The 26525-nt window shown below is 41.2% G+C and overlaps 1 protein-coding gene across 1 annotated transcript; it reads left to right on the plus strand.

Moving 5' to 3' along the window:
- On the plus strand, window positions 1–24629 carry FAM76A (family with sequence similarity 76 member A). The gene is made up of 9 exons (XM_043574204.1): window positions 1–244; window positions 1527–1591; window positions 4551–4605; window positions 5350–5502; window positions 8219–8376; window positions 12823–12909; window positions 18405–18540; window positions 21439–21540; window positions 22288–24629. The coding sequence occupies exons 1-9, from the start codon at window positions 164–166 to the stop codon at window positions 22372–22374; spliced, it is 924 nt and encodes a 307-aa protein (XP_043430139.1). The 5' UTR covers window positions 1–163; the 3' UTR covers window positions 22375–24629.
- The last annotated feature ends 1896 nt before the right edge of the window (window positions 24630–26525 follow it).

Consider the following 26525-nt stretch of genomic DNA (forward strand, 5'->3'; position numbering starts at 1 on the left):
CCGCCCAGATCCGCCCGCACTCGCCGGCCCGCCCGCCTGCCGCAGCCCGCAGCCTGCTGCTGCCGCCGCCGCTGCCGCCGCCGCCGCCGCCAGCTTGTCCCTTAGACTGTCAGATAAAGCGGTGGGCCGGTCGGCTGGGCGGTGAGCGCGGCCCGGGCCGGACATGGCGGCGCTCTACGCCTGCACCAAGTGCCACCAGCGCTTCCCCTTCGAGGCGCTGTCTCAGGGGCAGCAGCTGTGCAAGGTGCGCGGGCTGGGGCGGCGGCCGGGAGCTGGGACGCTAGAGGCTCGGCCCGGAGCCCCCTGTTCTGCGGGGCCGCCCGGCGGGGTCCCCCGGGCAGGGCGTGGCAGGCCCGCCTAGCTGAGGCGCCGCACCCGCTCCGCTGGGGGCCAGCGGGGCACGTGGGGGAGTCCCGGGCGCCGTCCAGGCCCCCGCGGCAGGCGTGTCCGGGTGCTTAGCAACCGCGAGGGATTGTTCTCGGACCCCGTAAGGTCTGGGGAGGGGACAGCGGGTCCCCGGCCTGACCCGGACCAGCCGTACCGAGCTCCCTCTTGGGCTGGCTTCCCCGCCGCTGGTTGCACACTGAGGGACCGCCTGCCTTGCCTGGGGACTGAACTCCAGAGTTGGGTGCTGCCTAGGACGAGAGTCTCCAACTCGGGCGCCTCACGGGCACTTTCCGGCCAGTCTGAAAGACGGAGGTAGCGAGGCTTTATAGAAAAGCCCCCAAATTAAGCGCACGAAGCAAAAGGATTTTTCAGCATCCAGTTGGTGACCTTCGATCCTGGCCCTAATCAGCTACTATTCAGTTTTTACCCTTGAAGGCCCAAGTTCTTTTTTTTTTTTTTTTCGTTTGAGTTGTTTGCATCCTGCTTTGCCTTTTTAAATTAATAGAAGTGCTGTGAGGTGACAGTTAAAAGTCACGAAGCCGTCCTGCGAGTGATTTGAGATATTCTCAGATAATCCAGAGTTTGTCTCTGGTATGGGTAACTCGTAATTGTATGTCACCGTTGCCTCAAATGGCTATGACTTTGTCACTCTGTTTACTGGGTAGGAGAGAACGCAAGTGTTTGGGTGCCTTTATTTTTTTGGTCTTTATATAAATAAAAAAATATATATACATTTGAGATATATATATACTGACTTTAAGGAAGTTTCATATAGGTCAGCAATAATGATTTTAACTTAGCATTTCATTTCACAAGTGAACCTGGTCAAAAATCAAACAGTGGAAGTGGCAGAACCGGAACTAGAATCCAGGACTTCTGATTCCCAGTCTGAGACTTATTCATACATACTTTGGTTTTACAATTTATGACTAGTTCCATATAAATTCTTTCTTAACTTCCACATCAGTGCAGGGCAGTGATGCCAGTATTACAGAAGAGAAAAATAAGGCACAGAAAGTTCAAGTGACTCACTCAAGCACAGTGGCTATGCTGGGAATAGTACCCAGGTCTTCTGCCTCCTACTGAAGGCTGTTTCCATTTCTGACTGCCTTTTAAATTATATCCTCATTTCATTTCAGGAATGTCGGATTGCACACCCTGTTGTGAAGTGCACCTACTGTAGGACTGAGTACCAGCAGGAGAGGTACAGTTTTTATTGACCACGAAAGATGTTTGCAGGCTTTTTCCTCTTAATTAGTTGCTGTTCAATGTACAGATCTGTAATTGATTGCATTATACCCGGATTCTGCAGGGTTTTTATTTTATTATAACACATTGATGAATATAAAACACACATATTGTTCCCTAGTTATTCATGGATTGCTTAAAATTTTTTTCATGACTTTTTAAAGTAATCTCTGCACCCAACAGGGGCTCGAACTCACAACCCCAAGACTGAGTCGAACGCTCCACTGACTGAGCCAGCCAGGTGCCCCTTGCTTAAGTTTTTAAAGTTACTTTTCCGATCCTTGATCATTTTATATTGTGGTTATGATCTTTATGACACTAAGAAGCCACAATTGTAAAACATGAGCCTTAGGTTTCAGTATGCTTATACTCAAAGCTTGAAGAATTTATAAGCCAAAAGAAGACACTTTTGGAAATGTGCCTATTCTGATAAAGGGTTTGTTAGCCTTAGCCACGTTTGAAATTTACTTGCCTTATGTAAATCTCATTTTTAAAAATGTGAAAAACATTTAGTTGTAAGTGAACACATATCTTTGGGAGACTTTTTTAACAGCAGCAGAGTGGTTTATTGGTTTTCAATAGCAGCAAAGTTGTTTATGGGTATAGTTTAAGTTCTGTGGGCCTGCAACTGTAGGTCATAGTTCCTTAAAGCAGGGTGGGGTCTATTTGTTAGCTCACACATAGACCTAGAAACCTAATTTTAACCAGCCTTATTTCAATTCTGGGAACATTTTCCCCAACATTTTATTATGGATATTTTCAAACCAGAAAAAGTTGAAAGAATTAAACAGTAAACACTCATATACCTACCACTTCGATTCTACAGTTTACATTTACTTTATGTGCATCATCTATCATCAATGTATTTTTTTTAATTTGAGAGAGAGAGAGAGAGAGCGGGGGAGAGGGGCAGAGGGAGAGAGAGAATTCCAAGCGGGCTCTATGTGCAGTGCGGATCCCTATGCAGGGCTTGATCTCAAGACCCTGGGACTGTGATCTGAGCTGAAATCAAGATTTGGGTGCTCAACCAATTGAACCACCCAGGTGCCCCTTCAGTGTATTAATCCATCTTATTTATGATTCATTTTAAAGTTGTGGACATCAGTATACTTGATCCTAAATACTTAAGCATGCATGAGTTTCGCAAACAGTATATGGATCTGTAACCCTCAACCCTTTAAAATATAGAACATTACTGTCAGCCCAGAGTCCTCTCATGCTTCATCCCACTCAATCTCCACTCTTCATGCTTCCCCTCTGCAACTACTGTTCTGATTTTCCTTCCCACTGTAGATCAGTTTTACCTGTTTTAGCCCTTCATAGATACGGAAACATATAAAACATAATCTAGAAGCTTTATGTTTCAGCTTTTATATTTGGGTCCATGATCCACCTTGAATTAATTTTGGGTGTAGGGTGAGATATGAATTTACACCGTACATAAAAATTGATTCAAGATGGAGGCACCTGGCTGGTTCGGTTGTTGGAGCACGCAACTCTTGATCTTGGGGTTGTAAATTCAAGCTGCAGGTTGGGTGTAGACATGACTTAAAAAAATAAAATCTTAAAAAAAAATGATTCAAGATGGATCATAGGAGTGGTTTTCCTTTTTTTCTTTTTTTCTAAAGTTTATTTATTTATCTTGAGAGAGAGAGCACAAGTCGAAGTGGGGCAGAGAGAGGGAGAGAGAGAATCCGAAGCAGGCTGTGGCGCAGTCGGTGTGCAGAGTCCGACGTGGGGCTTGAATCCAAGAAACCGCGCGATTATGACGTGAGCTGAAATCAAGAGCCAGACACGTGACTGAGCCACCTGCGTGCTCCGAAATGACTTTTCTTTGTTTTCCAAGACGTCAGGAGCATTTGTATATATTGATACATATAAATCCCACTTCTTCAGTAATAAATATAAGTATAAACTAAAAGTTCAACATTCCAGAATCACCGACGTGAATCCTTTTTCTAGAGGTTTCTTTCGATACGCCTCACATCTTGTCCTGTCTCTTTAAAATGGCAGAAAATGGAAAATATTTTACTTGAATATCTCACTTTAATTTAAATGTTTTGTACTCTGAGGTCTTTCTTTGTTTTAACTTTATGGTCACTTTTATAGGACTTTATGGGAAAATAATCACAAAATAGCTAATAAGACTGCATTTTTATGTGATTTTATTTTCAGCCCCAGAATATTGTTTCAACTATTCTTGCACATCAAGCATTTATTGTACCTGTCTTTGTGAAGAATTAGACTTTATTTGAAGATGATTTTTTTCCCCTAAGGCAGTTTATCAGCTCAGATATTTAGATAATACAGGTCTCTGGACCTTCACAAGACCGAAGACGTTTTTATTTTTATCAGTGCTTAGTTCTTAGAGAAATTGGAAATATTGACAAAATATTTAGTCCTAGCATCCATTTCCCCACATCTGGGATTTTCATATGCTTTTACTTACAGAGGAGGGTGTAGACAGAGTAAAGTCAACATGAATAGAATCTCTGAGTTAGTATTCCAAACGCATATACTTCATTCCTCACCTCAAGTTTCTCAGCTGTTCATCTAAATTGAGAATTAACTGCTAGTCCATTTCTGTCTAACATAATATTCTTTTGAGGGTCCTGTCCATATTTGCTAGTTTTGTTTAGTGATACTTAGACATGTGATACTCAGAAATAACTCACTGTCCACTTTAACCAAAACCTCATTTTATCTGAGCTAATAAAATTAATAACCATAAAATAATTAATAAATAAAAGAGTTAGTGGCCAAATACTTAACTTTCCAGGTGTCCAGGCCAAATATCACCTTGGCACTTAGCAATAAGCAAATTCTGTGGGCTTAAGGAGGAATCAGTTTTCAGATATTGTAAGTGAAGCAACTTTTTTCTCATAAAAGCATTGTGTCTCTTTTTTCCTTAACAGTAAAACCAATACAATATGCAAGAAGTGTGCACAGAATGTGCAGTTATATGGAACAGTAAGTAGAGTTTCTCTGTACCTAACAGTGAGTACTTGGGTCTCTTGGAACCTTAACATTCTGTGGATTATTTATATAACTACCATATTTTTATTAGAATATCTTATGTGTAAATACTTTCTCAGAAAAGTTTATCTAGCCCTTGAGCTTTTGAACCTAGCTAATACTTACGGAGAAGTTCTGTGTTTATGTTCATGATGGCGGGATTGTCGTTATAATTTTCCTTGAGAGCTTCGGAAACCAGTATGGAAAGCGGGTGGGAAAGATGGATCCTACAATGTGACGTCTTTGTTTGGTAGCAGTTGACTTTCGTTTTGATGACTTTTTTAGGGGGGAGGGGGTCTCTCTGTGCTAGGGTTCTATATTATGTCCTTGCAGGCATTCTCCCAGCCTATTTATACGGTGATAATGGCAAAGAGGCCTTTCCAGAAATTTGGAAGCACTTACCGGTTTCTCCAAAGAACTGGTTCTGTTGAATTTCTTACAAAAGTCCCAGCATATACTCTAGTGGGGTTTTGGTATTTGTTAATTTATTTGTTTTAAAATCAATAGTCCTGTGCAGAAAATCACTTTACATAGTATTAGGAATTGGGCTTCATTTGATCAGTGTAGAAGGAAATTTATGAAGTTGGGAATACATTTTTACAATGACTGATGAACTGTATAATAGGAATTATTGCTTTAAAAAATGCAGTGGTATTTTATAATATACTTAGTTGACCCTTTTTTTCCCCTCTCTTTCAGCCCAAACCTTGTCAGTATTGCAACATAATTGCAGCATTTATCGGCAACAAATGCCAGCGCTGCACAAATTCAGAGAAGAAGTATGGACCACCCTATTCATGTGAACAGTGTAAGCAGCAATGTGCATTTGACAGGAAGGATGATCGAAAGAAGGTAAATCTCTGTGTTTTGTTTTGTTGATTTTTTTTTTTTTTTTTCCTTTCTGAGAAATTAAGTTTGGTCAATTGTGTCAAAAAGAAATCACAACAGGGCCACTGGCTGGCTCAGTCAGTAGAGCATGCGACTCTGGATCTCACGGTTGTGGGTTTCGGCCCCATGTTGGGTGTAGAAATCACTTAAAATCTTTAAAAAAAAGGACGTATAGCAAAGAAATCTCCGTTCCTGTCCTAGTTGTTCTTGAACTTGAAGATTTTCAGCCTTTGTTTTCATTTAGCAAATGTGGACCATTATATTCTTTAAAAAAAAATAATAATTATATATATATATATATACACATAAACAATATATATACATGTATGTGTATATATATAATAAATATATATAAATATATAAATATATATAAATAAAATATAATAATATAATAAAATATAAATAAAAATATATATAAATTAAAAAATATATATATAATATATATATTTTTTAAGTAATGTCTACACCCAACGTGGGGCTTAAACTTCTGACCCTGAGCTCAAGAGTCACATGTTCTGACTGAGCCAGCCAGGCATCCCTGGACTATTATATTCTAATATTACATGAGCTGGTATTTCATGAGAATCTTAATTAACAGTGATCTGTACCCTGTATAAGTAAAGCGATGATTGGCAAAATTCTATAGAACTCTGTAAAGGAGAGACTGTGACTTAGGATACACTTGTATTACCAGTTTCACTATCTGACTGTTTCAAGTGTTTCTATCTGTTGAAGTTAAAAATTCCAAGATGACATAGAGGAGAGCTCTGGGTGGAGTGATGGTACCTTAGTAAACTAAAAATGGTTTAGATTTGTTCTGTTTAAAACCCTCCAGTGGCTTCCAGCTGCACTTAGAACAAATCCCAACCCCCTTCTCTGATGTACATTGCCCATACCTGCCTCTCAGTCTCTCCTGACGTTAACGCCTCCCGCCTGTCACCTTGTTTCAGCCACACTGACCACCTTTTAGCCCTTCAAATGTGCCAGTTTCATTCCTACCTTTGCACTGGCTATCATTTTGCCTGATAACACCCACCAGTCTTAATTGGTTCCTCATGCTCAGATGCTACTTCCTCACAGAGCCCCTTTACTAACTCACTCACCCCCTATCATATTACCCTGTTTTGTTGTCTTCACAGCATAACATTGTGAGAAATTATCTTGTTTATTTTCTTATGTTTGTCCACCTTCACTAGAACGTGAGCTCCTTGTCCATCTTGTTCTCTGCCGCATTTCCAGTGGCCTGGCACATAGTAAGTGCCCAAAACAAACAAACGTACATATATACATACACATATACACACACACAGGTGCACACAACATACACACACACATATATATGTATATATATATATTTACTTGTTTTGATAAGAGTCATACTTTATCGAGAACTATTTCTTCCCCCTCTTTTAGTTGTCTTACCTGACACTGTCAAAATATTAATCTGAAATATATCTCCAGCTTACTGTTTTTTACTGAGAAAAATTGTGCTTCTCATTTTCTACTTTTTAAAAAGTAAGTGAAGTGGGGCACCTAGGTTACTCAGTCGGTTAAACATCCGACTTGGCCTCAGGTCATGATCTCATGATCTCATTGTTCATGAGTTCAAGTCCTGTGTCGGGTGAGCTCGAGCCCCGCTTTGGGCTCTGCACTGACAGTGTGGAGCCTGCGTGGAATTCTCTCTCTCTTGCTCTCTCTCTCTCTGCCCCTTGTAGGATACTCTTTCTTCCTCTCTGCGTCTCGCTCACTCATACTCTCTCTCTCTTTCTAAAATAAATAAATAATTAATTTTAAAAAGTGAAGTGATTATGTATTTTTTAAATTGAGGTATAATCAACATATATCAGTTTCAAATGTACAGCATAATGATTTGATATTTGTATATATTGGAAAGTGATCACCACAATAAGTCCAGTAAATATCTGTCACCATACACAGTTATGGGATTTTTTTTCTTGTGATGAGAACTTTTAAGATCTACTCTCTTAGCAACTTTCAAATATGCAATATAGTATTACTAACTATAGTCACCATACTGTACATTACATCCCCATGACTTATTTATCCTTTAACTAGAAGTTTATACCTTTTGACTACTTTCACCCATTTCACCTACCCACCACTCCCACCTCTGGCAACTAGCAATCTCTTCAGTAAATATTTTTTTTAATGAAGGAATGCAGTACAGAAACTTTTTCAGTGTCCAGAGGTACTTTTCAGAGATGCTTACGCTCATGAGAACTGACTCCTGTGAACCAAATTCATTAATTTATCATGGGAGGATATTAACTCTCCAGTGACCAGAATACTCCTGTCTGCCAACCAGAGCACCTTTTCCCTGAATTAAGATACTGGAGAAGCTGAATTAGGAATCACGAGGTAGCATATGATGATGGTCGGAGTATAAGCTCTGCAGTCCTACTGACCTGGGCTAGCTGAATGGTCCTGGACGAGTTACTTACTCTTATTAGGCATCAATGTCATCACCTTTCCAGTGGGAATCACAGTAGCTGCTGAATTCACAAGGACATAGGAGGATTTAATTGAGGTTGAGGACTTGCCTAAGTTCACACACCTCCTAAGTGGCAGAATTGGGACTTAACCCAGAGGTCCGGAGCTCCCAGTAGCTCCATTCTGTACTACATTCTCTCTTCTTCATGTTTGTCTCCTTGTCTTTCAGGTAGATGGGAAATTGCTGTGCTGGCTGTGCACACTGTCCTACAAACGGGTCCTTCAGAAGACCAAAGAGCAGAGGAAACACCTGAGCAGCTCTTCCCGTGCCAGCCACCAAGAGAAGGAACAGTATAGTCGACTGAGTGGTGGCAGCCATTATAACAGGTATCCCCAAGGTGCATGAGATAGGATTAGAGGTACCTATTGGTCAGACGGAATACACAATTAGCCATGGAAGAAACCATTTGGTATCAATTTTCCTCTTCTTTTCTCTCTAGTTACTAGCCTTAGGAGGAATCTCCTTTGTCACATTGGACAGTTCATGTATCTTCCAAGTGCCAGAGAGATTTCCATAAGGTATTAGGATTTACTGACTTGGTTTGTCTTGTGTCTGGAAAGTTTGTGAAATTGTTCTGCTTTGACTATAATGCTCCCCTCACCCTTGGAGTGGATTATCTCCTTAGAAGACTGGGCATGTCACTTTCTGAGGGATGCAGCTTTTTTTAATGCATAGTTGGCCAGGAGGTTGGTAGCTGTTCTAGGTTTGTCCTGGTGGGAATCCAGTCAAAAAGATGTCCTTTCATTGTTGTCTTAAGCTTCCTTTCAGAGTATCTGTAATGTTGTTAAGAGTTCTGGCTTTTGATTGAATCCTGACTCTGCCAGGTTCTCTGTGTGGGATCTTGGGCAAGCTTGTTCATCTTTAAAATAGGGAAATAATAATATTACCTCATGGAATTGTGGAGATAAATTATATAGTGCATGAATAGTGGTTTGCTTTATAACTGGCATATAGGAAGCATTCAATATATTTTAATTACTGTTTGTTATTGTTACCATTATGATTTTGTTTGTTCATTATTATTAAGTACTCTCATGGGCCAGTGACTCTGCTAGGAAGGCAGAGATGAATAAAAGAATCATGCTGCTCACCAAGAGTATGCAGTCTGGTAGGGAAGACAGACCTGTAATCAAATCATTGCATTATAATTCGATGAGCACCACAGTGGAAACATCAAGATGCAGGCATGAGAGGCAGTAGTAATTAACTGCCTTGGGGAGTCAGGCAAGAGAGGCTCAGAGAAGAACTGGGTTGGGGCTGGATTTTAGGATGAGTTGGAATCATCAGATCACGGATGGGCAGAAGCATCCTAGGCTGAGGGAATAGTGTGTGCAGAGAAATGGAGGACGTAAGACCACACGGCCCTGAGGAGTTGCAGGTCCTTTTATGTTTCTGGAGCTTATGTTTGGGAGCCAGGGAGTGGGAGAGAAAGGGATTCTGAAAACGTTAAGGAGCATGAACCTGACCCGATGATTGTGGAGAAAACATTGGAAGAAAAAGAGACCGGAGGCTAGTTAAGAACCTGTTTTGTAAGAGTCCACAGTAAGAGGTATTAATATTAGACTCTCAACTGAGGCCATGGCACCAAAGATCAAAGAGGCAGATTCATGGGGTGCCTGGGTGGCTTAGTTGGTTAAGCATCCGATTTCGGCTCAAGTCATGATCTCCCGGTCCATGAGTTTGAGCCCCACGTCGGGCTCTGTGCTGACAGCTCAGAAGCCTGGAGCCTGCTTCAGATTCTGTGTCTTCCTCTCTCCCTGCCCCCTTCCCTGCTCGTACTCTCTCAAAATAAAAATAAAAAAAGAGGCAGATTCAGGAAGATACTTTAGAGGGAGAATTATGAGAAACTTAGATAATTTAATGAACAGGTAGATGGGCAGGAGTTGGGTGAGTAAAGAATCATTCTCAGGTTTCTTACTTGGATGAATAGGTATATTCTTTAACTGAAAGAGAATACAGGAAGAAAAGAGAAGTTCAGTTTGTTTTTTTTTTTAAAGTTGAGGTTGGAGCATCAAGAACAATTTTGTGGGAGCTTTAGCCGAAAACTCAGAAGAAAGGTTTGGAGCACATAAGAGTCAGTAGGAATAGAAGTTATTATAAAGTACAGATTCCTGCAACTTCATCCCAGAGTTTAATTCAGTAGGACCTAGGATAGAGTCCATGAATCTACATTGTTTTACAAACATCCTGGATGATTATGGTACAGGTGATCTGGGGAACACCATCTCCAGTCCATATGATAAGTAGTTGTTTAAACCATGCTCTTTGATGATAGAATTCAAGTTGGAGGCTGAGAACAGAATTCTAGAAGCACTCAAGAAGGATGGAGTGAATATTTGCAAACCATATACCTAATAAGCAGTTAATATCAAAATATATGAATGAAGAATTCATACAACGGAATAACAAAAAAAGCGCAAATAATCCAATTAAAAAAATGGGCAAAGGACCTGAATAGACATTTTTCCAAAGAATATATGCAATAGATACATACAGAGTTGCTAAACATTGCTAATCATCAGGGAGATGCAAACCAAAACCACAATGAAATATTACCCCACATCTGTTAAGATGACTGTTATCAAAAAGTCAAGAGGGGTGCCCAGCTGGCTCAGTTGGTGGAGCATGAGATTCTTGATCTCAGGGTTGTGAATTGGAGCCCCACTTTGGGTGCAGAGATTGTGAAAGGAAGGAAGGCAGACAGACAGACAGACAAAAGATAACAAATGTTGGCAAGGTTGTGGAGAAAGGGAACCCTATACACCATTAGTGGGAAGGTAAATTGGTGCAACCATTGTGGAAAACAGGATGGTGGTTCCTCAAAAAATTGAAAACAGCTACTATATATTTGATCTAGCAATCATTTATGAGTATATATATCCCAAGGAAATGAAATCAGTATCTTGAAGAGCTATCTGCACCCCCAGGTTCATTGCAGCTTCATTCATAATAGCCAAGATATGGAAACAATATAAATGCCCTACAATGAATGAACGGATAAAGAAAATGTGATACACACACACACACACACACACACACACACACACACACACATACACATACAGTTTGTGGTATCACTTTTACAAGGAATCTTTTTAAAAAGCCAATTTCAGGGGCGCCTGGGTGGCTCAGTCGGTTAGGCGGCCGACTTCGGCTCAGGTCACGATCTCGCGGTCCGTGAGTTCGAGCCCCGCGTCGGGCTCTGTGCTGACAGCTCAGAGCCTGGAGCCTGTTTCAGATTCTGTGTCTCCCTCTCTCTGACCCTCTCCCGTTCATGCTCTGTCTCTCTCTGTCTCAAAAATAAATAAACGTTAAAAAAAAAAAAAAATTAAAAAAAAAAAAGCCAATTTCATAGAAACAGAGACTAGAATGATGGTCGCCAGGGGCTGGGGAAGGAGGAAATGGGGAGATTTAGGTCAAGGGGTATAAACTTTAAGTTATAAGAAGAGTAAGTTCTAAGGATCTGATATACAGCAGAGTGGCTATTCTTAATATGATACTATATACTTGAAAATTGCTGGGGCGCCTGGGTGACTCAGTCGGTTAAGCACCCGACTTCAGCTCAGGTCATGATCTCACGGTTCGTGAGTTCGAGCCCCGTGTCGGGCTCTGTGCTGACGGCTCGGAGCCTGGAGCCTGCTTCAGATTCTGTGTCTCCCTCTCTCTCTGTCCCCCCCCCCCCATGCTCTGTCTCTGTCTCAAAAATAAATAAAAACATTAAAAAAAATTGCTGAGAGTAGATTGTAAGCATTCTTGCCATAAAAAAAAAAAGTTATGTGAGGTGATGGATGTGGTAATTATCTTAATCTTGGTGATTATTCCATAACATACACGTTTATCAAAATGTTATGTTGTACACTTTACATGTATACAATTTGTCAGTTATTTCTCAGTAAAGTTGGAAGGGGGGTTAAGGATGGCATGGTCAGTGGTATCAAATATTGAAAAGAGATCAAGAAAGAAAGGGTCTTACTCGAGGGTGAACTCATTGAGTCTATAACTGATTTTTAGTGGTTTGTGGGACTCAGATATCAGTAGATTCACAGAACTATCCTGAAGAAGAACTGGATTAGGGGTTCAACCTGGTATCTAGTCCTCGCTTCACTATCGACTAGCTATATATCCTTGGGAAGGTCACTTAAACTTGATGAGCCTCAGTTTCTGCAGAGTAGAAATAGTGCCTTGTATATACCTCACAGACTTGGAAGATGTGCATGAAACATTAAATGTGAAAGTACTTTCTTAAACTGTAAGGTAGGTTTTACTTCTTATTAAAAATTTAAAAAACATTTTTTTTAACGTTTATTTATTTTCAAGAGACAGAGCATGAGCAGAGGAGGGGGAGAGAGAGAGGGAGACACAGAATCTGAAGCAGGCTCCAGGCTCTGAGCCGTCAGCACAGAGCCCGATGCGGGGCTCGAAATCACAAACCATGAGATCATGACCTGAGCTGAAGTCTGACTCTTAACCGACTGAGCCACCCAGGCACCCCACATCTTATTAAAATTTTATTGACTCTGTTCCCATAGTTGTTAATAAAGCAGATAATATTTAATTAAAGGTAAGAATTTTGGAGGTCTCTGGAAGTGAGCTACCCATGCATCCAGGACCTATGAAATCAACACCTCAGTGGATTTTAATAGTCAAGAATAATTAGCTCTTTCATGGAGGAGCTGTGATATTACATTGGTCCTGTTTGAACAAACTTTTGTTGTGATGTTTTATAAATCTTTGATTTCTAATTTGTGTTTCTCTGTTTTTGCCATTAAAAGCCAGAAAACACTTTCTACATCTTCAATTCAAAATGAAATCCCAAAGAAAAAATCCAAGTTTGAATCAATCACAACCAACGGAGACAGGTAAGCCAATTGGTATGTGTGCATGCTTCCATTTGAGTTACTGCATATACAGTTCCTGAAACAGGAATACATTCCAGGGTGTGCCTTGGACCTAGTCTAGGGTTGTTATTGAGCCTCCAAGGGTCACTCCATTAGCCACTTGATATCTTATGAATAAGCAAGCAGTGCTGCTATTTGTTTATAACTCTAATCTTGTCATTAAAAGACAAGCATATACAACGATTTAATAGCAACTGAATTCTGCGATCAACATATAACTCTCCCACACTAATTCTAAGAAGTCAGGAGCTATATGCTTTTCATTGTGTTCTGTGCCTGTGGCCTCCTCCATGCAGGGCCAGAGTTGGTATTGAGAGGTGGAGCAGAGACAAGTTGGGAGTTAAGGCAGTGTTCTTAGTCTAATTCATGCTTCCTTAGCATGCAGAAAGCCCAGGGTAGCTACTGAATCAGCAGAGAATGAGATGCATTTGAATATTTTTACTGCATTTTAAGCCTGTCTTAAAAGCATATATTTACTCCTTGCCTTCCTCTCTCCATCTGAATGATGCTTCCTCTTGCAAGCTGCTCTGTCCTAATATCCAGAGTGTCCCGTCTGTGTTGGTACAGTGGGCTACTTCCCAGCTGAGTCTTGGGGCCAACCATTTTCCTGTTTCTCCAGGCCCAGGCATCCTGCAGTGAGACGCTGGCACACTCTTCCTCCAAAGCCTTGAAATCCTCTCCATTCTGAAAACTCCCAGTGTCAGTTCTCCCTCCCAGCAGGTGGTGGGAATGGGAGTAGACTTAGCACATAGGCTTGCCAGGACCAAATTTCATCTAGGGGTACACAAAGCATCTATGAAGTTTATTCTTTACCGTTACCTTTTTTATTAAGTTGATTTCAGATTCTACAAGGTACCTTTTTATCCACTAGTATCGTTGATTTTATACTTGTTAAATGGAACCTTCTGGAAATGTTTAACTTAGATGTTCAAATTATATGGAGAAAGGAACCATAAAGACCATCAGCTTCACTGTTACTTGAGCAGATATCCTGACCATCATGAAGATTGTCCCATCACCCCTGCCAGCATGCCTGATCCTACAAAAACCATGTCAAGGAGTGAACCTTTCTGAATTCCCTGCCTTTATAAAGGTCTAAGCCAAGAGGTGCCTGGGTGGCTCAGTCAGTTGGGCTTCCGACTTCAGCTTAGGTCATGATCTCATGGTCCGTGAGTTCGAGCCCCGCATTGGCCTCTGTGCTGACAGCTCAGAACCTGGAGCCTGCTTCAGATTCTGTGTCTCCCTCTCTCTGCCCCTCCCCCACTCATGTTCTGTCTCTCTCTGTCAAAACTAAATAAACTTTAAATAAATAAATAAATAAAATAAAGGTCTAAGCCAAGACCCACAGCCTTTAGATTCATCATTTCTGTTTTGTGCTCACTTATGACCCAGGCTGTATTTGAATGACCTGGAAAAAGTGCATTCTTAACTTTAGTTTAACCAGCCAGTCCTTAAAGCTTACCTTCTTTTAGATTATTTGTTCTTAAGATACTGCCATTATTCTTGCTGTCCATTGCTATGGATATACAAAGCTAAAAACTTAAGTTTTCTGTTCCGAGTGATATTTTAAAAATGTTTATTTTGGGAGAGAGAGAGAGGATGAGTGGGGGAGGAGCAGAGAGAGAGGGAGAGAGAGAATCCCAAGCAGGCTCCTCACTGTCGGTGCAGAGCCTGACGTAAGGCTCAGTCCCATGACTGGGAGATCATGACCTGGGCCAGAATCAAGAGCCAAATGCTTACCCAATTGAACCACCCAGGTGCCCCTGTTGAGAGTGTTTTATCACTTCTAATCACCAGCAATGATTGTTTTCCTCAAGTAGGAAATACTGATCCTTACCATGGTCTTTAACAATCTCATCTGGAAAAGATCTAAAAGATCATTTTTTTCTTGAAATGTAGATGCTAGTTTGTTAAAATAACTTGCCCTGATAACTTGAAAATTTGGAAAACTTTTCTGCTTCTACAAAAGTTTTTTTCATATACATACAAGTTCCATTTGAATGTTCCTGCATTAGCAGTCTTAACTTACCAATTCCACTTGTTTGCATTTCTTTTAAAAGTTCATAGCAAAAGTTAAGTGACATTTTTCCTTTATTTTTACTTTTGTGTAGTTTTTTCTTTCTTTTCCCTCACTTTGAAAACATTCTGACAAGCTGTTTTTTGATGGTCCTTTTGTAATGTTATGCAAACCCCCTTTTTTTTTTTTTTTTTTTTTTTTTACTGAATGTCTATCTTGAATTCAGTTCTGTACCAAAGGTTACCGGTCTTGTTTCTGAACTGTCTATTGTAGCCGCCTCTTAGCTTTCAGTTGATCGTAGTCCACTTTCCTGGTCCCACTTTGAAAATAGCCATATAGGCTCTTGTCCTTTCATTGTTATCCCCTTTTCTGCAAGCTGCTCTCTAACAGCTTTCCATTCTCCTTCCTATTCTACCATTCTCCACTCTTATTATTTTTTAATGTTTATTTATTTGAGAGAGAGAGAGACAGAGCATGAGCAGGGAACGGGCAGAGAGAGAGGGAGACACAGAATCTGAAGCAGACTCCAGACTCTGAGCTGTCAGCATAGAGCCCAACGCGGGGTTCAGACCTACAAAACTGCAAGATCATGACCTGAGCCGAAGTCGGACACTTAACCAACTGAGCCACCCAGGCGCCCCTCCACTCCTATTTTTTAAATATGGAGACATATTTGATTTTTTTTTTCCTCTCTTTCTTTCTCCATTAGTCTTCCATATTGTACTGAGAGAATGCATCACTTTAGGTTTTTTATAAAACCTTTTCTCGAATAGTTTTATACTTCTACAATGCCTCTGGGGGCGCCTGGGTGGCTGAGTTGGTTAAGTGGCCAACTTTGGCTCAGATCATGATCTCACAGTTCATGGGTTTGAGGCCCACATCAGGCTCTGTGCTGACAGGATGGAGTCTGCTTGGGATTCTCTCTCTCTGCCTGCCTGTCTGCCCCTCCCCAGCTTGTGTGCACACATGCACGTGCGGGTGCATGCTTTCTCTCTCTCTCTCTCTCTCTCTCTCAAAATAAATACATAAACTGAAAAAAAAATTTTAAATGCCTTGGTCATTTTTTTTTTTTTTAGTATCCCGCAAAATTCATAGCCTCCCTCTCATATTTTCTAGTTTGCTGAAATCGTAGCAAAAACTTTTTTTTAAGTTTATGTATTTTGAGAGAGAGAAAGAGTGCACACGTGCAAGAGAGGCAGAGAGAGGAGAGAGAGAGAGAGAGAGAGAGAGAGAGAGAGACAGACACACAATCCCAAGCAGGCTCCATGCTGTCAGTGCAGAGCCTGACATAGGGCTCTCTCTCACGAAGTGTAAGATTTTTTTTTTAATGTTTATTTTTGAGAGACAGAGGCAGAGAACGAGCAGGGGAAGGGCAGAGAGAGAGGGAGACACAGATGAAGCGGACTCCAGGCTCTGAGTTGTAGACACAGAGCCCGACGTGGGGCTCGAACCCAAGAACCATGAGATCGTGACCTGAGTCGAAGTCATATGCTTAACCGACCGAGACACCCAGGTGCCCCTCGAACTGTAAGATCTTGACCTGAGCCGGGTTCGAGAGTTGGATGCTTAACTGGCTGAGTCACCCGGGTGCTCCATAGCAAGAACTTTTCACTTTGAGAAAGATCTGAGTTCATTTCTAGCTTTCCGTCCCTGAGAAAACGTACCAGCTACTTTTTGATCTATTTGTTTGTTGTTCCATTGGCCATAAGGCATACCTGTTGATTGTTTCTAAAGGATATTCCTTTCCTTTCTTTGTAGTTGTTTTTTTTTAAGAGTTTTTAAGTAATCTCTACACCCAATGTGGGGCTCAAGCCTACCACCCCGAGAACAAGGGTCACATGCTCCGTGAACTGAGCTAGCCAAGTGCCCCTCCTCATAAAACCCTAGTTTTATTTTATTCTCCATTTGAAATATGCCTGAAAAATTAGACGTACTTTGTGTGGCCTCACCCTTTTGTTGGAGATGCTTGGAAAGAGACTGGATCTGATTTTCTGCCTTGCTAACCTAGCCATCTGTTTTCATTTGATTTCCAACAGTTCTTATTAGTCAGAAGTTAGAGAGTTAGAAAGGTCAGGCCCTGACAGGACAGACATGACTGGTTTTGTCAACAATAGTGGTATGGGAAAAATCCTCTCTTGAGAAGCAGGTGGGCAGAGCATTAGAAGCTTTCGGGAGCACAAGATTTATACTAGCCCATTACACTGTTTCATTTGTCACTCTAGTTATGGGTTTAAAGAAAATCTTTTGGATTGAGGGAAGACAGTCCCTTGGCAGGTATTGAAACTGGTAGAGGAGACTTTGATGGGTCCTTTCAGCATTTTCTCCTGCTTACCTTGTTTTATTATATTGCTTTTACTTTTCGTCACCCAGTAATTCTGCATATTCATCAGTTAAGGAAGCACCGGTTCATTCTTCTTCTGATGTTCTTCTTACATGCCTCATGTAGATGAAGAGAGAATATTCTTAGCAGTCAACCATGTCTTCTAGCCATAGAAATGTTTAACTTGGTAACGGAGGATGTTCAGTGATTCCACTTGCTATTTGGAGTTTCTACCCATGTAGAGAAATGCTGGTTATTAGCTGTAGTTCAAGATGAGCTAGAGTCATTGCTGTATTGATCTAGGGAGTCTCGAATCAATATTCCACTGACTGCTTAGGAAAAACAGGTTTGTGTTTTACTTTAAAGGTTGCCCTGGGAAGGGTAAGGAGGTTTCTCTGGGCAGTCTCTAGAGAAGGGCAGGACTTGACTCTTATGGCAGTGATTCCTTAACTTGTTTCGGGCCTAAGACATCTCTGACCAACCAGGGAACGCTGTGGATCCTCACCCTAGAAACCATCCATTGTATGTATACACCTAATTCTATATGCAACTTCAGGCATTCACAGATTCCCTGGAACTAGGCCTGGTTACAAAACTCTCCGAAAAAGACAGAGTTCACCTGGCACTTTAACAAAATGAAGTGCTCAGGTACTGTTACTGAGAAGAATCTGTTGAAACCGCAGGTTATGGTGTGACTCTGGATTTTATCACCTGTTTCTTTCCTGATTATCACTGGATTCTTGATATTGGAAGTGGTAGTCAACAGGCCAGTTGCAGTGTAGGGGAAGTTGGCTTCCTTCCTATTAATTTCATCTTTTTCTAATTTTTAAAAGGGACTGACTGCTCCTGGAATGGGATGCAGCAGCTTCTTAACAGCTGCACCATACATGGTGCTTTGGAGCAGAACATAAAGAACCAAGATCTGATGATCGCCTCGCCTGTGCAGTTTAGCAAATGCTATTGAGTGTGGCGTGTGTGGAGCATTGTACTTCCTGCTGGGAATTCAAATGGTTGCTCCTACTCTGGAGCTTGTAGTCAAGTGGTCCATGGTGTGTCCTCAAGTGAAAAAAGGTTTACCCCTCCAAGTTATGATTTTTCCTTCTCCATTTTTCTACTCAGCTTTTCCCCAGACCTGGCCCTGGACTCACCAGGCACTGACCACTTTGTCATCATCGCCCAACTGAAGGAAGAAGTGGCCACTCTGAAGAAGATGCTGCATCAAAAGGATCAAATGATTTTAGAGAAAGAGAAGAAGGTACAGTTTTGTTAATGCCTCTCAGGCCAGAATGGTGCAAGGGTAAGCATGTGGTACCATAGGGCATGGTGCTAACTCTGTTTAACTGATACTTATTTGGTACTGACCACTGAAGCTTTGAGGGATCCAGTGTCAAGGTTGGGGTATCGTGGGAGAGGCTTACTGTCTGCCAAGGTGACTCGTGATCTGCTGTTACCGTGAGAGAGAACCCTCACTCTGCCTTGGTCAGGTGCATTTAGAAAGTTGACTTTTCTCAACATTTGGAGGAAGTTTCACTCATGTTTGCCAGGCTTACAGAGGTGATGTGTAAAACTACAGTGCCCCCCTTGATTCACAGGGGGGCATAACTGACTGCTACATTTCTCAGCATGAACTGCCTTGGAAAGTTGTAATCAGAAGGTGCTGAATGAACATGGAGTTGGGACAAGAGGAGGTGGTTATGTAATTGGAATTTTTAATGCTCTCAGGCTGAGAACCTGATACCTCCGTCTCTGGTATTGGGATGGCCATGCCCGTGAGACAGTAATACTTAAAATATGTGGGCCAGGTCTCCCTCCTTCCTGGACAATGGTCAGGTAGGCCTTCCTCCATGACTCTTACATCACTTTGCTTCCATTACTGACAACTCCCTGAGTGACCCATTCTTTAAACACATTAACATCTTCAGTTAAGTCTTACCCTGGTCTAACAGTCATCCTCCTTCTTTAAGGGAACTTTTTACATCCTTCTTGAGATTCAGGTCTATTTCTCTTATTTTTAGGTTATATTTTTCTTTTCTTTTTTATTTTAGAGAGACAGAGAGTGGGGGAGAGTGGCAGAGGGGGAGAGAGAGAGAGAGGGAGAGGCAGAGGGAGAGAGAATCCCAAGCAGGCTCCATGCTCAATGTGGAGCCCAACATGGGGCTCGATCCCAAGACCCTGGGATCATTGCCTGAGCCCAAATTAAGAGTTGGACGCCCAGCCGAGCCACCCAGGTGCCCCTCTTACTTTTAGGTTCCCAAAGAGTATCTTCTTTTTGTCTTAATATATTAGTAGCAATAATAGCTAAACTTTTACTGGATACTTAAGTATGTGCCTGACTCTGTTCTAAGTGCCTTCTATGTATTAATCCATTTATCCTCATAACAGACCTTTGAGATAGGAATTACTATTGTCATCATTTTGTAGATGAAAAGTATCCTCCAATATTTTTTCTCTTAGATAAGGTTCCAATCCTTCTCTTGGTTTTCTTTTTTTCTCTGAGGCTGTATGTTTTCTTGTGCCAAGTTTGGAGTGCTAGGATTCATTCTGAGTGGCTAACAAAGGCATTTATATTATTAAAATATTTGCATGCATTCCGTCCATCTAATTTCGACCTCATTTTATAGATGAGGAAACGGACCCAAAGATATTAAATGACACATCACATCACACAATTAGTAAATGGCAAGTCTTCCTGACTCTACCATTCTTTCTACTAGGCTATGCTTTCTTCTGCCAGTAAGATAGAGATTCATGGGAAGTTCGAGACCAGTATACTTTCCACTTTACAACATGACTGTCAGATGAAGGCAGACCCAAGTATGTTTTCTTCATAGACAAGATCAGAATAGCACATAATAAAAGGGTTTTTGCAAAAGAGACAAAATGAACAACTTGTTTCTACTGATTTGCAAAGTGAGGGATTTAAAAGGAGCAAAAATAAATAGATTGTTTCTCAGCACTTTCAGGATCAAGGTCACATTCCTTGGCTTGGAACACAGGCCCTTCTACAACATACCTGCCTTTCTACAGCATCAAGGTCACTCTCCATGCTCATCAGTCATTTGAACAAGCTGTCAGTTACCTCACACTCTCTGGCTGTGCCTATACAGTTTCCTGTGCTTGGATGTCGTTCTCCTTACCTTGTGTGCCAGCTGTACCTCATGTACCTCGAAACTCAGCTCACACATCACTTCCCTGACTTAGATATCTCCTCCCTGCTCCTTGAATAGCATAGTCAATAGAAGAAGGCCTGGGGTTTGAATTCTAGCTCGTCTCTTGCTAACATGTATGAGCATGGCCATGTTACTTAAGCCATTCTTTTTTTTTTTTTTTATGTTTTTTATTTATTTTTGAGAGACAGCGACAGTGTGTGAGCGGGGGGAGGAGCAGAGAGAGGGAGACACAGAATCTGAAGAAGTCTCCAGGCTCCGAGCTGTCAGCACAGAGCCCAACACGGGGCTCAAACTCACGAACTGTGAGATCATGACCTGAGCCGAAGTCAGACGCTTAACCGACTGAGCCACGCAGGCACCCCAACTTAAAGCCATTCTAAGCCATTGTTTTCCCATCTGTAAAATGGGAAAAATAATATTGCCCGCCACAGACAGGTTTATCATAGGATTGAATGAAATAATATAATCAAACAGTTTGGGGTACCTGGCTAGCTCAGAAGAGCATGCAACTCTTGATCTTGGGGTCGTGAGTTCAAGCCCCATCTTAGGTGTAGAGATTACTCAAAAAAAAAAAATTGTGTGTGTGTGTATAAATATCAAACAGTTTACCTAGAACAGGGTTAAAAAATTAGTAAATGGCGATAGCTATTATTCTCCTGGCTTCTCACAGTCAGTCATATTGTGTTGTATTGTAATCACTGATTTATTTGGAGGATTATTGGCAGGTATTAAATACATAAAATCTTTAAAACCTGTCAGTGATGAGGTATCAGAAATGGCTATGTCAGGATTTTGTGTAATTTTTAAGAACTCTTTAGGATAAATAGGATACAGAATTCCCTGGCTTTGGCTTAGTTAGGGATCTTCCGAAGAGCCCTGGATTTCATTAATTTGAGGAACCATTTAGCTCTCTGCTGCCAGAACATTCATCATTGTACTGCACAGAGATTTCTTCAGTCAGTCTGCCTTTTCCCCCCTCTCAGATCACAGAGTTGAAGGCTGATTTTCAATACCAGGAATCTCAGATGAGAGCCAAAATGAACCAGATGGAGAAGACCCACAAAGAAGTCACAGAGCAGTTACAGGTGAGTCTGCCTGTTTGTTTGTTTTAATGCTTATTTATTTTTGAGAGAGAGAGAGAAACAGAACATGAGCAGGGGAGGGGCAGAGGGAGAGAGAGACGTAGAATCTGAAGCAGGCTCCAGGGTCCAAGCTGTCAGCACAGAGCCTGACATGGGGCTCGAACTCATGAACTACGAGATCATGACTTGAGCCAAAGTCGGACACTTAACCAACTGAGCCACCCAGGTGCCCCGAGTCTGCTTGTTTTATGTGATAACCCTGGTGTATTTAGCTGATTGTATTTTAAGTGATTTATCTCTTAGATTTTTTTTTTGTTTTCAAAATATTGACAAAATCATATTTAATCTACCTTATTAGCTGTCTTTTACTATTTCATTGTTGGGTGTGTTCTGATCTCTTTCCCTCAAAAACTGGAATTAATAAATGTGCGTTTTGAGTTTTGGATAAGCCAGATGTGATTCCAGATGTCTGGATTATAAATTCTGTTTATCCAACACGTTAAGGCACTCCACGGTTTGTTTGTGTTGCACAAAGCACCCTTTTGTAACAGTGGATCCCAGGAGATTGAAGTGTGCTGATTAACCTCTAGCAAATACTTCCTTCCCCTGAACCAAGCCCTAGAGCTTTCTGTTGATTTCTGCCTCTAGAATTTGTTCTCTTGCTGACCCTTTACGTTGTCTGCCTTAGCATCTGCATGAAAAACATGTCCTGTCCTGTTAAAATATCCTTGCACTGATTTTTTTGTTTAGGCCAAAAACCGAGAGCTCCTGAAGCAGGCAGCTGCCTTGTCCAAGAGCAAGAAGTCTGAGAAGTCAGGAGCTATCACCTCTCCGTGAGAGACCATAAGGAGGCTCCCAGCCAACAGCGAAGGGGTTCCTGGGTGAGGGTTGGTGACCTGGCTGTTCTCTGTGAATTGCAAGCTTTCTTAAGAAATCTCTATTTTATTACAGTTATCCTTCTTTGTGGGATTGTGGTGGGCTGAATGGAAACACCTGGTTTATGCTGTGTCATGACTGCATGCTTGGATGTTTGGGGTTCCAAGCTCTCTGTCTCATACTCTCACTCCCCCCAACCCCACCCCGAGTACTACTCTCTGTCTCTTTCTCTCTTTTGGCACTACTCTGTGTGTGTGTGTGTGTGTGTGTGTGTGTGTGTGTGTGTGTGGCAGTCATTGTTCAGTGTTATGTGCAGAATTTTTTTTTTTTTTTTTTTTTTTGGTCCATCACATCCTGCCATACCCATGAGCAAATAGTTTGGCATTAATTACATACATATCACTGCCACCCTCTGAACTTTGAAAACTGCCACCTTAAGACTTGGTACAACGGAAGAGGCTTTCTCTCTCCAATAAACCTTTTGCTTCAGGGTATACTCTTGGGTTTTTTTCCAGGTATATTATGTATGACTTTGTACTATGTATAGCCAGAGTTTTATTTATTTTTTAAAAAAAAGAAACTTTTTCTTGATAAAGGAATAATGGTAGCCTAGCTTGTTCTTGTAAAAGTGATGCCTCTTAAAAAGAAAAAAAAAAAGCCCTTCTCTCTACCTTTTAGTAAAGGAATAAGACCTTTTCTTGTTACCTTGGAGTCTTAAAAACTGATTGCTACGGTGCAACAATTCAGTGCATCAGTGTGGAGTTAAGTGCCTTTTGGAGGAATTCTTGGAAGAGCATTTAAGGAGATGCTTAGGGGAGGTAGCAAAGATTTGAACAGTCTGTCTTTTTAAGTAAGGGCAGAAAGAAAGGTTGTCCAGGTTTTACTGGACGTTTCCCTCCCCTACCCCTTTCTAGATTGTTTTATGTGACTGATTTTAAATTCTCACACTGCCACTTCTTTTTAAAGAAAAAAAATACCCTTTACTTATATCGGTCGTTACATTGGGCCATTGTCAGAGAGCTTTTTTTTTTTTTTTAATGAGCAGATTCAAAATGGATAATATTTGAACTACAGAGCATTTTGGGGGTTAGTACGAGCTGCTCAAGTGTGGACTCTGAGTCTGAGCGGGAGAAATGCTGTCACTGTACCTTCTCCCCCTTCCTCCTCATCCATCCCAGCCTGCACACTCCCTGCTTTTAGTGGGAAAAGGGCGTTTCTTGAAGACAGGTGCTTGTCAGAAGCAGCTTGGCCTCAGCCAGAATTGTTTGTGTCCGCCTTTCCCTTCCTGACTGAGCAGGCACATGGGTTTACTTTTCCGGGAGAGGAGATAGATTTGCACTTCTCGCCATTCTCTCAGGTCGTCCATGGGATGTTTGTGAAAGAAATGAGAGGTGTGTGATGTGCCGTGAAACACAGTAAAATCAACTACCTTGGAATCATTAATGCAGAGGGGTCCTGAGGCTCGAGGTAACCGTGAGGACAGATGAACTTTGTACCTCAGTGCACCAAAATTGTAAGCAGTCAGTTTAACTTGCTAGGCATTTCCTAAAAGCCAGTGCTTGTAATCTATGATAACATTCTCACAAGTGGAGCCATGCACAGAATTGGACAGAAATGTGGAATTGGGTGGCTTCTTTCTGATAAAAGAAACAATGGACCACGTTGCTCATCTATCACTCTAGTAGGGGAGGTCATTTTCCCTTCCAAGCAAGGGAGACGACAGTGCTAAACACTTTTGTAACTTTTTGAATGAGAAACTTTTAGGTAAAGATAAACTGTCAGATAATATTTTTCAGATGCATTTACGTTTGACTCTGGGGAAAAGATTATGAAAAAAAGTTACAGTCATGGTTTTGGGTTTTTTTTTTTTTAATTTGGAAGACTTGAGAATTTCTGTTTCATGAAGTGACAATATAAAAACACATACTTAGTTTTATACTAAATCTTTTTTTAAGGTGTTGGCATTTAATACAAAGCAGATTCACACATTTTCTAACTTTCCACAAGTTCCAAAAAGTGAAGGAAGAAACCTCAGTCTTGAAGTTTTGGTTTTTAAAAATCATGACACTGTTTTACCATGAAATTGAGTAGCTAACTTTTGGTAACACCTTTTGTTTATTTGTATGTTTGTATAATGGACACTTTGAAACACAGGAATGTTTTGGTTTGTACAAACTTTGAAAAATGTGTGTTAATAAAAATTCAAATTGAGTCAAGTATTGTTGGGTGATTGATTGATTGATTGATTGATTGCTGGTTTACCAGTAGGCATATCCCATTATGCCCTGCAGCCGAGAAAACAGTTTGTTTTGCTTGTAGACTTAAACAATTAAAAGCCTAACTGTGGTAATAGGGAGCTTCATATCTATCAGAGAATAAACCCATTCTCTTTTTTTCTTCTGTGATTTTATTTTCCAGTTTAAGTGCTTGCTTTGTTATAAACGCTATGCTAGGCAATGAGAATACAGCAGTGAAGAAAATTTATTTCCTCATGGGGCTTCTATTTGGTGAAATATTGGACACCACCACTGTTCCTTGATTTTATATTCACCATTATGAGTCAAAATACAACACAGGATGAATCTTCATAAGGTATGAGTGAGAAGATTTTGAGATACCATCTCAAGGAGAGGAATGTATTAGTTTGAATCTTTGGTGCTGGTAATTTTTAAAATTAATAACAGGTGCCTCTCAGACATTGTCACTGCCACATCCTGGTCATTCTGTAGACTCAGCAACAACTTATTTTCTCTCAATAAATTGAAGAAAGTTTTATTTTGTAGGTACTATGGCCTGAATTTGGGGGGGTTCTCCCCCCAAATTGATGTGTTGAAATCCTAACCCCCAAAGACGATAGTATTAAGAGGTGGAGCCTGTCTTTGGAAGGTGCTTGGGCCCTGCCTTCACAAATGGAATTAGATACCTTATCTCTACCACCATGTGAGGACCCAGCCAGAAGGCACTGACTGTGGACCAGAAAGAGGGCCATCACTAGAGCGTAACCTTGCTGGCCCCTTGATCTTGAACTTCTCAGCCTCCAGAACTCTTGAGAAATGAATTTCTGTTGTTTACAAGCTATGCAGTCTGTGAAACTTTGTTACAGCAGCCCGAAAAAGAAAAGGCGGTAGGCTATGTTTATGACCATCTTCATTGTGTAAATCCATTTATCCATTTTCTCAGCCTTAAAAATCACTGTAGGGGAAGTATAGAGTATAAACAGAGAAGGATATTTAGTTCTTCAGGAAGGTCTTCAGCCACTCAACCCTCAAAGTTTAGGGCTTTAGTTCCATTCTTTCGGTTTGAGATCATAAGTTACCTGCAGTATAGCTGTCTTCGACTAACGGCCAGCTCAAAGGTCTTGGAGGAGGGGCCGTTTTTGGGAAGGCCCAAACTGTCAGGAGTTGCAAGATATCCTGCTTATTGTTTCTGTATAACAAACTACCCCAAAATTTAGTGGCTTAAAGCAAGCATTTAAATATGCCCACACTCTGTTGATTAAGAATTTGGACAGGGCACTGTGGGGCTGACTGGTCTTTATTCTACAATGTCTGGGTCCTCAGTTGGGAAGATTCAAAAGCTGAGGGATACTTCCTGGGGCTGGAATCGTCTCTAAAGGTTGTTTATTTGTATATTTAGTGCTCGGGCTGGGATTCTGGAAGTCCAGTAATGCTGACTGGAGCACTGACCTGGAACCCCTCCATATATAGCTTGGCCTTCCCCAGCATGGTGGGTCAAGGTAATCAGACTTCTTCCGTGGTGGCTCCAGACTCCCAAACACAAGTGAAGGGATCCAGTAAACAAAGCTGCAGATGCATACATTTTCTGACCTGTCCTCAGAAGTCACATTAACTTACTTCTGCAGTACTCTATTGGTCGAACAGAAGTCCATCCAGACTTGAGGGGAGCAGACATAAATCCCTTCTCTTAATGAGAAGATGACAAAGTAGAAGAGCACGTTGAATAGCTATTGTGGTGACTATCTTAAAAAACATAATCAGCCAAGAAAGGGAGTAGATTTTGGAACCAGACTAAAACCAAGAGAGCAAGGTAGAAGCTGCAATGTCTTTCATGATCTGCCTTCAGATGTCACTCTCCATCATTTCTACAATAGC

Source organism: Prionailurus bengalensis, chromosome C1 (assembly GCF_016509475.1).
Source record: "Prionailurus bengalensis isolate Pbe53 chromosome C1, Fcat_Pben_1.1_paternal_pri, whole genome shotgun sequence".
Lineage (NCBI taxonomy): Eukaryota > Metazoa > Chordata > Mammalia > Carnivora > Felidae > Prionailurus > Prionailurus bengalensis.

Coding starts and splice junctions, on each gene's coding strand:
- FAM76A (XM_043574204.1), top strand. CDS start 164: ATGGCGGCGCTCTACGCCTGCACCAAGTGCCACCAGCGCTTCCCCTTC. Junction 12,910..18,404: donor ATCACAACCAACGGAGACAG/GTAAGCCAATTG, acceptor TTTTCTACTCAG/CTTTTCCCCAGACCTGGCCC. Junction 21,541..22,287: donor AAGTCACAGAGCAGTTACAG/GTGAGTCTGCCT, acceptor TTTTTTGTTTAG/GCCAAAAACCGAGAGCTCCT.